This window comes from Buteo buteo, chromosome 21 (genome assembly GCF_964188355.1).
Source record: "Buteo buteo chromosome 21, bButBut1.hap1.1, whole genome shotgun sequence".
In the NCBI taxonomy this organism is placed as follows: Eukaryota; Metazoa; Chordata; class Aves; order Accipitriformes; family Accipitridae; genus Buteo; species Buteo buteo.
The window spans coordinates 23,876,724-23,891,185 of NC_134191.1; the positions used below are offsets into that span (position 1 = coordinate 23,876,724).

The 14,462-nt window shown below is 38.8% G+C and overlaps 1 protein-coding gene across 12 annotated transcripts in view; it reads right to left on the reverse strand.

Moving 5' to 3' along the window:
- Window positions 1–9,376: 9,376 nt before the first annotated feature.
- Window positions 9,377–14,462, reverse strand: part of IQSEC1 (IQ motif and Sec7 domain ArfGEF 1) — a 356,171-nt gene continuing 351,085 nt past the window's right edge. For 10 of the 12 annotated variants that reach the window (XM_075053238.1, XM_075053240.1, XM_075053239.1 and 7 more), the window contains one exon: window positions 9,377–14,121. In XM_075053238.1, the coding sequence (XP_074909339.1) occupies window positions 13,516–14,121 (606 nt within the window). In that variant the 3' untranslated portion in view covers window positions 9,377–13,515. The remainder of the gene's footprint in view (window positions 14,122–14,462) is intronic. The other 2 variants (XM_075053247.1, XM_075053248.1) reach the window with 1 other exon arrangement.

The window sequence follows — 14,462 nt, forward strand, 5'->3', positions numbered from 1 at the left end:
CCCCGCCCCGCCCCAGGAGGGGGCGGGACTAGGGGACTCTCCGCAGACACGCCCCCCCCCGCCGCGGGGAGCCGCCACCTGCCGCCCGCCCCGGGGACGGCGGGACCCGGCCCGCGGTACGGCCGCTCGTTTGGCTTCAGTAAGGCAAACGCCCGTCCTTCGGTCCCTCCGCGGCGGCCAGGAACCGCCCGCCGGGACGGGGCCGCTGTGGGACGAAGCCACTCGCGGCTTTTCCCTTGCAACGCCAGGTCCCCGGCAGCCCCCGATCCAGCCGCGAGTCCCTGCCCGGGGAGGGCGCAGGGGCGCGGCACAGCCCCACGAGCAGGATTTGGGGTCCCCAGAGCCCCGCGAGGGGCTGCTGGGGTCCCTCTCCCTCCTCCACCGACTTTGGGCCTAGTGATCGCGTAACCGTAGCTACAGAAAGTGAGTCAGATACCCGGACAGTCGGACAAAATATTTTTTGGAGCACGCGGGATGTCCGCGAATCGCCTTCCTGAACCAACTCAAAAGCACCGGTGTAGGCGAGGAGAGGGAACAGAACCACCTGCCAGAGAAGAAGGGGGGATCGCTTCATCCCCAGGTTGGATCTGGCTGATGTGCCGAACCGCACACGAGTCGATGGTAACCAGAACAAAACCTAACTCCTCCTGATCTGTCTGTCTCCGGAATTGGGAGGATGATTATGTCAGAAGCTGACAGCCCTTCAACTTGTGCAGCCATTCCCACAGATAACTAGGTGCCAAAGACAAAACACTGTTACTGTGACCCGAGGTATAAACACTGTGCTGCACTGACGATGTTCAGGTTTGTATTTCGCCTTTGCTTTCTTCTGCCATGCCTTCGGCAGCAGTCTTTGTTCTATGAAAAAAACAAGTGGCAAAGCCATGCCAGATTACTGACTAAATACAGACCTCTGGTTAGGAAATACACACTGCTCCATTTCTGTACAAGAGGTCACTAGTCAAGTTTGTTCCATCACCACCCCATACCTCCTGTTCTCATCTGCTGGTGGGTAAGAGTGCTCACTGACACGTAACTACTTTATGAATACAAACTCCATTTACACAAGGGTAGAATTAATTTGTTTTAAATATTTCTTTCAAGTCCTTTAAAGGCTGTCTTTACTCCCTCATCTTAAGAATCACCACATCCTGCTGGTCCCTGCCCTTCATTCTTTAGCTGCCCTCATTTTGTTTTGGTCTGTGAAAAGATTTGCGGAATGCTAGGGATTTAACAAGCAGTACTAAAGGTAAACACAGGCGTAACGAACTGATTTACTTTTCTTACTTATTTGCGTACTTTATTTATGACTTGTAAAATGCAAATCCTTTAATCTTGTAGTCCAAATAAATTGCCATTTTGGTTGCCTCTCAAGGACCATAGTACAACTTGGGAATAGGAAAGGACTCTGAGGGTGAGGGGAAGAGAAAAGGTAAGAAAATGCATCTGATCTCCAGCTCAAGCAGCTTTGCTCGCTGTTGGGGGTTTTTTGTGTGTCTGTATATATACATGTATTCACATTGTGGGAATCCTCAAACCCTAAGCATTCGCAAGCAGACAGGTATCTGTCAGAGCCCTGTGCACACTGACCAGGCTGACTGAAGCCAAAGGTATTACACACAGGTATATAATGCTGTACATCTGGGTGGAGGTGAGAAAGATTTCATTCATTTGGTTGGTGAGTCAGCCAAACAGTGTCGAGTCCAAACACACGCGGAACTCTGAGGAAACAAACCCATCTCGACCAGAAAGGTTTCCCTTTTCATGGACTCCTTGATCCCATGAGTTCTATTAGTTGGGTATAAGGTGCTATTACTGAGTGCTTATTTTGTGACAGTCTCTTGAAGGGTGAGTTTTTGATGATCAGTACCAACTACTTGTCTTTGTATGAAAAATGGATACCTTATTTATGAGAGAAAAGCCAGCCCCCTTTGCTAGCCCTTTGATAAAGGCAATAATAGATAGGAAAGGCTACCTGCAGGACCCTGCTTCTCCATAAGATTACAATACTTTCACAGTTTTGTGGTTACAGGAATACAGGAGTACCGACTACCAAAACCAATCCTGAGCTTCTAACCTCCACATGTTCAGTTCTCGTTAAGTAAAGCTGTCCAACTTTTTAGTTTTGAAAGGTGGAAAAGCAAGAGGTGATGTCTAGTCCTATGAGAAAAAAAAAACAACAACAAACAAAAAAGGGGTGGGGAACACTGAGGTGGCTCCACCACTTTGCAATCTTTGGGGTGGAGTGATAACACATTACTGTCTCCATAGGGTGCTTGTATCTATAACTGGTTGATGGTATTGGATAGGAAGAGTAAAAAGCCTGCTCTTCTGCTCAGCCTTATGACACATTGAGTTAATTGAGCAGAAGGCCTTCCCTATGATGTCACCGAGAGGGAACCTGTCTGGCACTGCGGTGAAATGGTGGAGTGTTGAAGAGAGCGTGATGCCACTTCAGTGCCACATCCCAGTTCTGGACAAAGGTGGTGGTAGCTAAGACATCCTCCATGGGGTCAAGAGAAAAGCTGTGGGTCCAGTGACATCCTCCCCAGACTAAATACCCTAAGGATGCAAGTGCTAAAGCTGAGGCCACCCTCTACAGAGACAAGTCAGCCTGGTTCTGGTCAGTACAAAGGGGGGTGATCTGGCAATTTTAAAGAAAGGATAAACAAAGAGCACAGTAGAAGACTGCTTGATGAAAATGATCCAAACAGTGAAAACAAGGCTAGGCAGTTGGGAAACAGCAGGAAAAAGATGCCTCATCTGGAAGTTCAAAAGAACTGAGACAGCAGCCAGCACACTCCACCCTGTACATTCATTCACTAAGCATGAGAATGGTATTGTGAGCATATCCTAAAGAAATACCTGATTTTTTTTCCAGTTGCAGAACAAATCGCAGTGGATGATAGCATATCCACAGCATGAAACTACAAGCAGACTATCACTCGCACATAGAGAATCCTCTTTGTTTCTGTGCTGATACAAATAATATTTATTTTGTCCCATACATGCAACTCTTCCTAATGTTGTACATAACTACAGTTGAAAGCACACTCCTGGCAGCTGCAGTTCTCTGCAACTCTCCATAACAGTTAATTCCACCATTCTGACCTATGAACACCTTCAGACTGCATTGCATAGAACTGCACAACATGTTGCTAAAAAAAAATATATATTTTTTGCCTTCTGCTTCAGCAACATGCCCAACCTTTTTCTTTCCCCACTTCTGTTTACAACTTACCTCTGCTGTCTTGGCCACTCAGCTATTCATCCACATGTTCATATAATTTCAACTTCCTTTGAAATTGTTAGACCACTCTTCACTACCTTCCTGGACCAGCTAATCCCTCAAGTGTTAGAGATCTCTTTGTAACTCACATTTTGTGATCAACCATGACTGCCACAGTGATGTCCATTTCAGTCTATTCCACACGGAATTGCTTTCTTGAGAAGGAATTAATACAGAAGAGATAGAGATCAATAAACAAGTTATCATTAAATTACCCTACAGTTCTCCTTTCCTTTTTAGTCTACCATATTTTTTGTAGCTGCTTAAAAACTGGTATTCAATAATACAAACATCTGATAATATTTAACTCCTTGAGACATGGCTATTTTACTTACTGAAAAAGTGCCACTGTAGGTCTAAATTACTTTATAAAAATATTCACCAGTCTTTGCAGCACTTCTAGGAAAATACATACAATTCCTTTAGTAGCCTCTGTTCCCATTATGCAATTGTTTTCTCCTTTTCAATCAGACAGATGGTAGGAAATTTTTGCACTTGAAATTCATAATTGTCTTCCCCGTGGGCATGTGATGATGTGCTCCTTGCATCATCTCTCCTGTCTCTGAATATTTAAAAAGAAGTTGGCTTACAAATTAAATCTTGGGAAAGGTGAGAGCAGGAACTGGTATTTCCACTTTTGCTCCTGGTTACATGCTGTGGAAGTAACGTAATGTGTTTGCAACACAGATGTTAACACGATCACTGCATAAATACATTTGTCCAAGCTAGCGTGCATCCAGAATTATTGTACTGTGGCTATTGTAAGAAGTACCTGAAAAAGAAATAGATACATACTGTTAGTGAAAGGGATTCCTCACAATTTAAGGTGGCATGTACAGGCAAACTGCCAATCAGCTCTGTCACGTTAGATTAAAAGGAAGCCCTAAATTATCTTATGTTTTCTAAAGTATTTTATTTCAAATTATAAACTTATAAATTTTGTAAATTTTTCTTTACAGCCAAATAAGCTTTAATTTTTCAAGAGAGAGAGAAAATAGGCCAACATTGTATTGAAATCAAGTATAATTCTTGCTCTGTGAAGGAGATAACCTAAACTCTCAATCTAGGAAACAAGCTGTTACTGTGGGATTCTGTATGAGGACATTTGTGGATAAAGAGCAGCAAGCCAACCTGGACAGTATAGGTTTCATATCACAAAAAAATGACAGTGATAAGTGAGAGAACAAGGGTGGCTATAAAAAGACCCTGCAGTAACTGCATAAAGCACATCTTGGCACTATTAATGAATACAAGAAGGTACACGGGTCAAGAGCCTCTTTGCCAAAATAAATTTTATTATACTGTAACGTTGCAGAGCAAGGAAGGAGCTCCACCGTCTCTGGAACATTTTATTAATATTTTTTCAGTCCAATAATTTGCTTCATCCCAGATGAGGCATCTGTTTTTCCCCTCCTATATGGAGGGAAAGAGAAACAGATGACCTAAAATGCAAGCGCTTTTTCACCAGCTTTTTTTCAAGTTATTTCAAATCCACACAGTCAGAGGAATTGTTCAGGCTGCCTCCCCTGTGACTCACTGCTAATATACGGACACCTTTTTTTGCATGAAGCTATGCTGGCAGTTTGCAAGTATGTTACCAGGGTCATGAAATATTCCAATAGTCCAGAAATCTGAATGCTGTAGTAGCAGAAAAAATTAGAAAGAATAGAAACAAAGTTTCCTCTACTTTTAGGTATAAAATATACATGCAAACTATTTTGAAAATTTACAAATTGCTACAGCAGAAGAGTTAGCACATAATCAAAGACATTTTTTAAAATTGCTGAAATGCTGTGAAAATTCGGGATTATACACACCTAGGATGCTTTAAGTCCTGCCTAAAATACTCAGTACCCATTTCTCATTGGGCTAGAAAATGCTACTTCTTGTCACTGCACTTCAAAACTCAAGCTTTGAAGCACAACAGAAGTATCTTAAACTAGGGCCACTGTGGTTTTGTTTTGTTGTTTATTTGGTTGGGTTTTATTTTATTTTATTTTAAATTACTGCAAAGGCATTTTTGGAGCCTGAGGTAAGGGCTGAGGCAGAAGCAGAGACACGTGATTACCAGAAAGATGGAAAAGACAACATATAGGATGAATCATTAAATAAAAATGTTCTTGTCTGTTCCTGCAGATGGATATAAAGGAATATTAGCCAGTCAAATGAAAATAATAATCAGTCAAGAGCATATGGTGAGCTTATGGAGGAGAAAAATGCTCATGGGGGTTGCACCCCACCACACAAGCGCAGTCCTGCCAAAGTCACGCATCCAGCATGAGACATGCTCCTTTGCTTCCTTCCTCCCTCACCCCCAGTGCAGCTTTTGCTTACCTACACTCACAAAAGTGCACTCCCTCCCCTCTGCTCCCTGGCCTGACTCACAGCTCAGCTGTGTGTGGGGACCTCGAGAGGGAGAGGGACTGGGACCACCGGTTTGCCCAGCTTCAGGAAATGAGGTGTTCCTGTCCAAGGATCACGCACAAAGGAAAGGCTGCACATACCAATACAGCTGGATCCAAATGTGATGAAACTCCATGTCCAAAAGTCAGATTATTCCCTCATTAAAAAAAAAAAAATCATAATGGTAATGATTAAATTAATTAATTTCCAGCTGTGGTTTATTGTGATACCATTGCTGAACAACAGCCTCCTAACCCAGAACACCTGCATAGTCCTTGCTTTTTCCATTTCCCTAGACAAAAGCAGCCCATTTCTTTGTCAAATACTTGCATTCGTTTGTAGCAGAAATGAGAAGCTGTAGAGAGAAAGCATTTTTCACTATGCATGCATAACATTTCATTTGTGTTAGAATCAATTTACCCTATTCATCTTATTAAAGACAGATTATTTTTTCTTTGCTCATTATATATACCTGTTTAAATCGCTATGTCTAAATATGAAGAAATACATGAAAGCTAAAATTGTGTATGTCATTTTACAACAGAGCTGATAAATTGTATGCTTCTGTGATTTGTTTGAGCTGGCTGTGTCTTGTGAACCATGATGCTAATTTCACATCTCAGTTATTACAAAAATGCCAAATAAAGGGGATTTTTTAATAACATTTTATCCCTAAAAATATGCATTTATACATATAGTAAAAATAATAAATCTAACCAATGGAAAAAAGTGATGGTTTTAAGTCAGTAGCACCCACACAACTTTCATTTAAGCCTTATTCAGCTTAGGAAGTACTTCAAGCAGAGATCTTAATTTGAGCATTTCCTAACTTTCATGGTCACTCTCATCCTGCAGTTGATTTAGTTTTACCAAGTAATACAGGATTTGGCTTTAATTCTTGAAATAATAGGAAACAAAAAGAAAGTCTACTAAAAAATTCACCTAAAATGAAGCATTTTTCCATCATTTGTGTATTTTAGATATTTCTATCAAGTTAGCTGTGCTATGTTCTCCTCTAGGAAGGTTGCATCAACAAAATATAGCAGCAAAAATCACTAAGGAGCTAGTAAGTAGGCTAAAAGTCCAGTATGCTTCCTTTTGAAAAAGGTGTATATAATACCAGTAAAGATTTATTATGGCATGTTACTGTAAGTACATTGTTCATCATATGCAAATACGTTTGTCGGTACATACCTATGCTGAAATATGATTTATCACACAATCCTAACAGCATCATAATTCTGGTATCTTGTGACAGTTTGAATGACTGCAGAAAAAAACCCCTAGAAGTTGGCTAATGTTTCAAGCTCCAGCTAAAATGCTGAGGAATAAGCAAAGGTGTATGGAAGATATTCTGGACACTGTGTGACCAGGGCCTGCGATACTGTACAACAAATTTAAAAATAATTGGGGCTCCCAAATCTCACCTGTGCACAGGTTGTAGCTGATGAATAAAACACCACACAACTATTACGTATACTCTAAATAAATATGTGGTAAAATGCTACTACACTAGTTTTATAAAACTCCTGAATGAAAATGAACCATTTAAGGCCAACTGTAAATAGAATTCATGTGATTGTTAAGTTAACAAAAACCTAAAGAGAGATACAGATAAAATATATTTCAGAAGACAAACATGTGAAGTTTTATGTTTGTTTTCCTGTCATTTCAATATTGTATTTCTTTATTTCAACCAAAATAATACAGAAAATACTGGAAAGTAATGTCCTCTTAAAAAGATGCTATCTAGAAGAGCTTGAAGTAACTTGTTATTGCATGACAATTCATTCATGCAATTATTGTGCGTATTGATACATGCACACAGACATGTAAAATGCGCAAACATAGGACAGAGTTTAGGAAAATTTTTCAAACATTAGACTTTTGACTTGCAAAATATGTGATTTTCATTACAATTTATGACAGTTACAATTTATGACAGAAAACCTTGACCTTTTTCCTAATATTAGGGTAAGATTGCCTATTCTCAGTCAGAAGGTGATAAAACTTCTTAAATGAAGGCATTTTTCGCTACGTATGTACATACAAGCTTTATCAGAGACTTAAGGAATGCAACTCCATTACGATGAGCATCTCATAGGGATACTAAAATAATAATTAAAAAAAAATCAACAACTGTGAGCTATTAGACTGTCACAGGCTTAACCTATGTTGAATTTTTTAAATTAAGTTACTTGGCATTGCTGCAACCAGTACAAATCTATCACACAAACCACAATTGCTGCTGAGGTTACTTCAGCTATTTATTTTTCTTAAGTAGTGCCAGCTCACAAATGCCTTCAACCTAGTCTTAGTTTAGGTAGGAAGCAGCAGCATTTAGACATATTATTTAGGTCCTACTTTTAAAATGGATCAGGAAAAAACCCCAGATTTATAACAACACTTACAGGCTCTTAATTAGAGAAGACAGACTCTCTGCCTTCTCAAAATGTAGATGTGTCAAAATTCTTAAAATCATAGCTTCTAAAACAGGAATAGAAGTACCAGTAAAGAACATCACTGCAAATTCTTCTATTTTCACTAACAGAATGTTTCTATGAGGCATTGGTTTATCTTCTAATGGGTCACACAGCTCAGAGGGATGGCACACTGGAAGTATCTAGTAATAAATGGGTACTTACCTATCAAAAAATTCCTTGATCAAGAGGTACAGCCTGAAATTACCATCATTCAGAAATAGGTCATAGTTGACTATTCACACAAAATAATTCAAGAATCTCCTAAAATTCATAGAAAAAACAAGCAAACACAATATTTAATTTAAATTGATAGCTAAGCATTAGTTTTAACAGGCTTTATGAACACACTGTAATCCCCTTGAAATCTAAGAAATGAGCAAAAATAAGAACACAACTGAGTCTGCCACAGGTTATTATCTAAAGTAATTGCAGTAGCGTAACATCAAATATTATGAAGGCCATGTGTGGCAAATATGCCTGCATAGTGATCCTTCAGTGGTACAAATTAAGACACACAACAAATAAATACAGGTACAAGTAGTAATGGGATAATACTTATTCACAGTTACATCACTTACTGAACTATGATGATGGTTCCCTGCCAGCAGGTGCACAGAAGCAATGAATGCTCTCAAAACTTGATCCAAAGAGTGCAGGTTCCACTTAGGAAATGAAGGACTGCATCCCTGGGAAGGACAAACTTAGAACACTTACGAGTCAAGGGCAGACGGTCATCTGAACATGAGCTCCTAAGGCAATGTGATAGCCAAAAGATTCATGCCATCAGTTGAACGTGCTGGACAGCTCATGTTTAAGGAGATTCAAAATCCAGTTACTGTTTTTCAATGTTAGAATGTTTTGGTAAGCAGTGCCCCAAAAAGCCTCTTAGGTGTAACCTCTCACTGTTTGCAAATCTAGGTGGTGTATTTATTGCTCTTTATCGTATTTTGAAACTAAATACATTTACAGCACCACCAAACAAATCAAAAGCTATTGAGAAGGGATCACAGTCTCCACAGTACTGACCACCATTTCCACCAACTTATCTTTAATTTAAGATGAAGACTGAAATCTTGGCCCCTTTGAAGTGAGTAGCAGAAATCCCATTGACTCAGCAGGGCCAGGATAGCATTGGAAGGAATGTCCTTCATTTCAAGTTTGAAGAGTTGAAGTTCTTGGATTACACAAAATGAGAAACAAAGAGTTTTAAATGATTTATTTGATTTCGCCACATGATCACAGTTATAGTTTTACATCAATAGGGTCTGTTACTACTTACAAACAGAATGCATATTAAAATGAAAGCACTCCTTTCTTCCCCATAGTTACAAAAGGGGTCTCAAGCCTCCCCAGAACAGAAGCTTCTTGTATGCATAATGTTTTTTGAAGTCTTTAACAGTCTGCATTCAAGACCTAATTCTAACAGTTTAATACAACTCAAAGCTGATTTAAGTTCCTAGCAGGAGATAGGCAACCTCAAAGTGACTGCAGACTTCTAGTAATACTAATTTACACACTATGTACAATTTAGAGAATTATCTATTCCCCCTACTGGTCCCATTTTCACCACCCCCTTTTCTCTTTTCCAAATTTAATCTTGTTATTGGTTCCACTTTTCTTTTAAATATATACACAATAATCCATTTTGCAGGCAAGAAGTGCGATGGTATTTTACAACGGAACAGCAAAATGCATGCTTAACTGCAGAAAACACACAGCTTCATATGGAACAGCAAGTCAACATCTAGAGATTCATTGTTTAAATATCTGCTGACTGTCTTTCAGCTCATTTTATCAAGAAACAAGAGGCTTCTGCTGCATGCAGTACATGATGGGAAAATCATTCTACACTGTATGTTAGACTTGGGGTTTTTTAGCAATACAAGACGCACATTATATTAGGATGAACTTTGTTTTTTGTTTTTACATTGTTTTACATTTCATTCTTAACTTAAAAAAATAAAACCCCCAAATATATATTTGATTGTTGTCCCAGAAAAGATTTTTGTTGCCACACCTTCATTCTTTACGTTTCCCTTTCATTTTTTCAAATCAGCATTACTACTTTGCCACATCATTTATGGGAAAAGAGAAACATGGTCACTCTATGCAGTTCTGTACCAGTTTTTAATTGGCAATGGCATTTGAGAAAAAGACCCTCTCAATTCTACTCCTGCCTGCAGGCTGAAAAAATTCATTTTCTTAACCACACGCAGTGTTAAAATACTATCATTTTCCTATTCTAGGCATGATCCACACTGCTCTAAGCAATTGTTAATCAAGGACGGAGTCAGAGAGGTTATATGACAATCCTAAACAAGCAGCAAAGTTCTTAAGACTTATGCTGACACCAAGACACATTTCTTTGTTAAAAGTACATACAAACACACAGTCAAAAAAAAAAAACAAAACCCAAGGTAAAAGTCCACTGTTTCTCCTCATTGACTTGAAATAAGAGAGTTTACAAATACTGTGCTCTTGTATGACCAGTTTTGTTTTATAAACTAGCCTCAAAATGAGCTGTGATTTTACACATGCGACTTAATGCACCTAGAGGGTTGGTACAAACTCTTTCCCCACGTGTACATGAAATCATGTGTAAATGGTTCTTTGCATGCACATTTGTGACATCTCCTGAATACTTAAGTGATTGCACATGGAAAATCAGTGGTCAAGCATTAAAATGAGGCTTACTGTGTAAGTTTAGAAAATTTATATGTAACTCTAATTTAAATGAAAGAAAGGGGTTTTTAAACATAAAACAAATGCAGATCTGGGAGATTTAACATCTTCACTGTTAATTAACACAGCTAGAGTCAGATTTTCCTCTCCACTGATACTGCATATTCTACTTTTATTCCATACACAGGCAATTTTACTTACATTATAGCTCTGCATCTGAAACAAGTACAGACTCCATCACTCAGTGAAGAGGAGCGTTCTTACCTCAGTTTTAATTAAAAGATGCGGTTTCTGAAAGATGTTTATACCTGAATGGTTCTTTATCTTTTCTGGAACAACCTATAAATTACAGTTAGACTCTACTATTGGTACAGATGTATGAAGAAAAGTCTACATATTGAAATATGTTATCACTTTACTTCAACTAATATCAACAGTAACACTGATATATTTTGCAAATATACAATATGTAGAGTGTAGCCTCACACTAATAATAACATTAGATGACATGCAGACAGTTCTACTTTCCCTTAAAAGAACAGTATATATTTTTTTAAACTGCAAAGAACAGAGCCTCAGGGGACCCACATGAGTCTCTTAAGGTAAGCCGCAGAATTTAGAATAGTATGAGTGATACTTAAAAATAATAATGTAACTACTCATTTTCTTTTCTTTTCATTTCATGAACATAATTTAGAGGAGAAGGAGAAGAAGGGGAAAACATATTGCACATGTGTGGAAAAAACATGGACAGCTTTAAACAAAAGGCTAAACTCTAGATTGCTGTATTTGCTCTCTGTGGAGGTTAACAAAGTGCTCAGTTCGCAGTTTTGCTGGTATTGTGATATCAATGGTACGAAAGGGAAAAAATTACTCAACCTCTCCCCTCTCCCCCCCAAATATTAGAGATGCCATGAGCAAAGCCAATATGAAAAGTCACTCTCTTGTTCTCATGCCCTCATTATTCCTGACAATTTTATTATTGTTAAACAGAAAATTGACTGGTGGTTATTATTATTACTTTTACCCATCTCACACTGGAACTTTTTGCTCATCCTCTTCAAGGTTTGCTTTTAGGCTGGTACAGTTTTGCAGTTGTGATTCCTTTGTCTCTACTGTTTAGGTGTAAAGTCCTTGCAGTGGCTCAAAATGCTGAAACTACAAAGTAGGCGCCATGTATAACTTTGTACAGGATTTTGGGATAAAAGTTGTATATAAATTTGCAAATGGTTTGATTACAACACATAAGCAACAACAGCACAGCCTGTTTTTATGTGATGTCTTGCAACTAACTGGACTATGAAAGTGAGGGTTTGAGCATAAACTCAGCCTGCTGAGTGCTGGATATTTTCAAACTAACAAATGTGATGAGTAAAAATGGTGAAGCCACTTTGTTGCTAGCACATGGCTACATGGAATTACGTATTTTTTTAATATGTGTATATATATATATAAAACCCCTATACTAAATTCTAAAACAAACCTTCAAGTTTTAGAGCACTTCCACCTGGAAACACTCTGACTAGAATTCAGCTTCATTGGGGGTAAAAATGAGAAATTATGGTAAACAGGAATCAAAGTAGCTGAGAAAGATGGAAGTTTGCCATTTTCATGTTCAAGATGAATGTTTTTGCAGTGTGTACATGCACCTGTTGTAACTCTTCATGTGTTTGTTAAATCATATGCATACAAAAGAAATGTGGATCATGTAAATTCACAGTTATCACAGCCTTTAAAGTGTCTAAGAATTTGTGTGACCAATGCTTGAGGATGACCACTGGTAAATGGTCATCCTACATTGCTACGGTATAATTACTGCATCTTAACAAGTTTGCTTACCTGAAATAGCAGAGCAGTTATAATACTGATTAAGTATGATATTATCGTGTTAATAAAATAAGGATTTATACAAAGCAGTATTTGACTACAACATTTAAATGCTATGTTACTTGGCACATTTAGTAATGATTGCTTAGAAATCTTAGCAAGTCCAGAGGACTTTTAATGAAAATACTGAAATGTCTGAAATTTGTTTCTAACAGTTAATGTTTTTTGGTCTACTCTTTCATATGCTATTCATCTATTATACTGTCCTATCAAGTAAGTGGAATTCCTTGTAAAGTCTATATTGCTAGTTTTGTGGACTGAAAAAAATTCTCTCCAAGCACAAATGTTAACTATACAGTATATATATATATATTTATATGTATATATTTATATTATATAAAGTTTACTTACGTACTTTCATCAACCATATCAGGTCTACTTATTTTTTTTGCCCATTGACAAGAAAAGAGCAAGATTGCAACACTTGGTTCTGTATCACTTTTTTCCTTGTTTCGTAGACTAAGTTTTTATTATGCATGTAAAATTGTCAAGGGATTTGGTGTAAAAGATCGCTTTACCCATATTCAGCAAGCAGCATGTTTTCAAGGCAGTTGGAAATAAGAACTAACCAGATGGTAAACGTCTGTCGAGTAGATAAGTGAAACCAGTATCGATTGCGCTAACTTGAATTATTTTATTTAGTAACAGCAAGCCTTTAAGCTCACACAACTCAAATTATCTAGGTAGAAACTGACAATATTATTTGTTGCTTCCTGTAAGTGGCTTTGTAACTTTGTTTAAAACTATCATTATTAGGAGGGTCAATATGTTCTAGACTATTGTGCTGATGCCACTGTGTTTGGGCTTAGTGCTGGCTGAAGTGGAGGGAGGTGGTGGCGGTCCATGGTGATGCTGAGAGTGTTGGGGATGAGAAGAATGCCCTGGGTGCGGAGGGGGCAGTGGCGGGTGAGGAGAGTGGGTATGCTGCGCATGGGCGTGCTGCATGTAAGGAGTATGCTGGGAGTGTGCCGCATGCTGGGAATGGGGCACATGTTGGTGATACTGGTGTGGATGCTGGAGATGCTGGGGAGGGTGATAGTGGTGGTGGTGGTGGTAGGGTGGTGGGTTCTGCTGCATATGACAGTACTGTGAATGGTGAGAATGCACTTGTGCCTGCGTCTGCCCCTCAGCTGGCCCTGCATGATGCATGGCAGAAGGATGCTGTGAGTGTTGCTGATGTGGGATTACTGGAGGGTGCGGAGGTTGCTGTGATGAGCCAGATGGTGGATGGCCTTGGGAAGGTGGCTTTCCCCTTTTACTACCAAATAAGGAACCTAGGAGTGAGGAGGAGTTAGGCATAGTCTGGTGAGGGCGAGATGGACACTCTCGGGTTGATGTAGCTCTTCGGCGCATGTGAGGACTGCTAATGATGGACCCCTAAAAAGAAATTAATAGAAATAAAAATTAAAAAAATCTTAAAATGTTTAAAAGAAAAAGTTCACACTGACCCACAAACTCCTCCTTCAGTGTTCACATGGGTGGACTATGTTAAAAGTTCTAGGAAAAATTTTACTTCCACCTTCTCTAAGTTGCCAATAAGGCATTCATGCCCTTCTTGGGGTATTTTAAGCATTAAATGTTCTTCTCTCAATGCTTTAATATTTGACTTTAAAAAAAGACTTTAAATGAGAAAAATGTCACGGAAGAGTACCATGACATAAGACCTAGGAGTGTGTTTTTAAAGGAAAAATACATTTTTAAATACTGTAAAAAATACC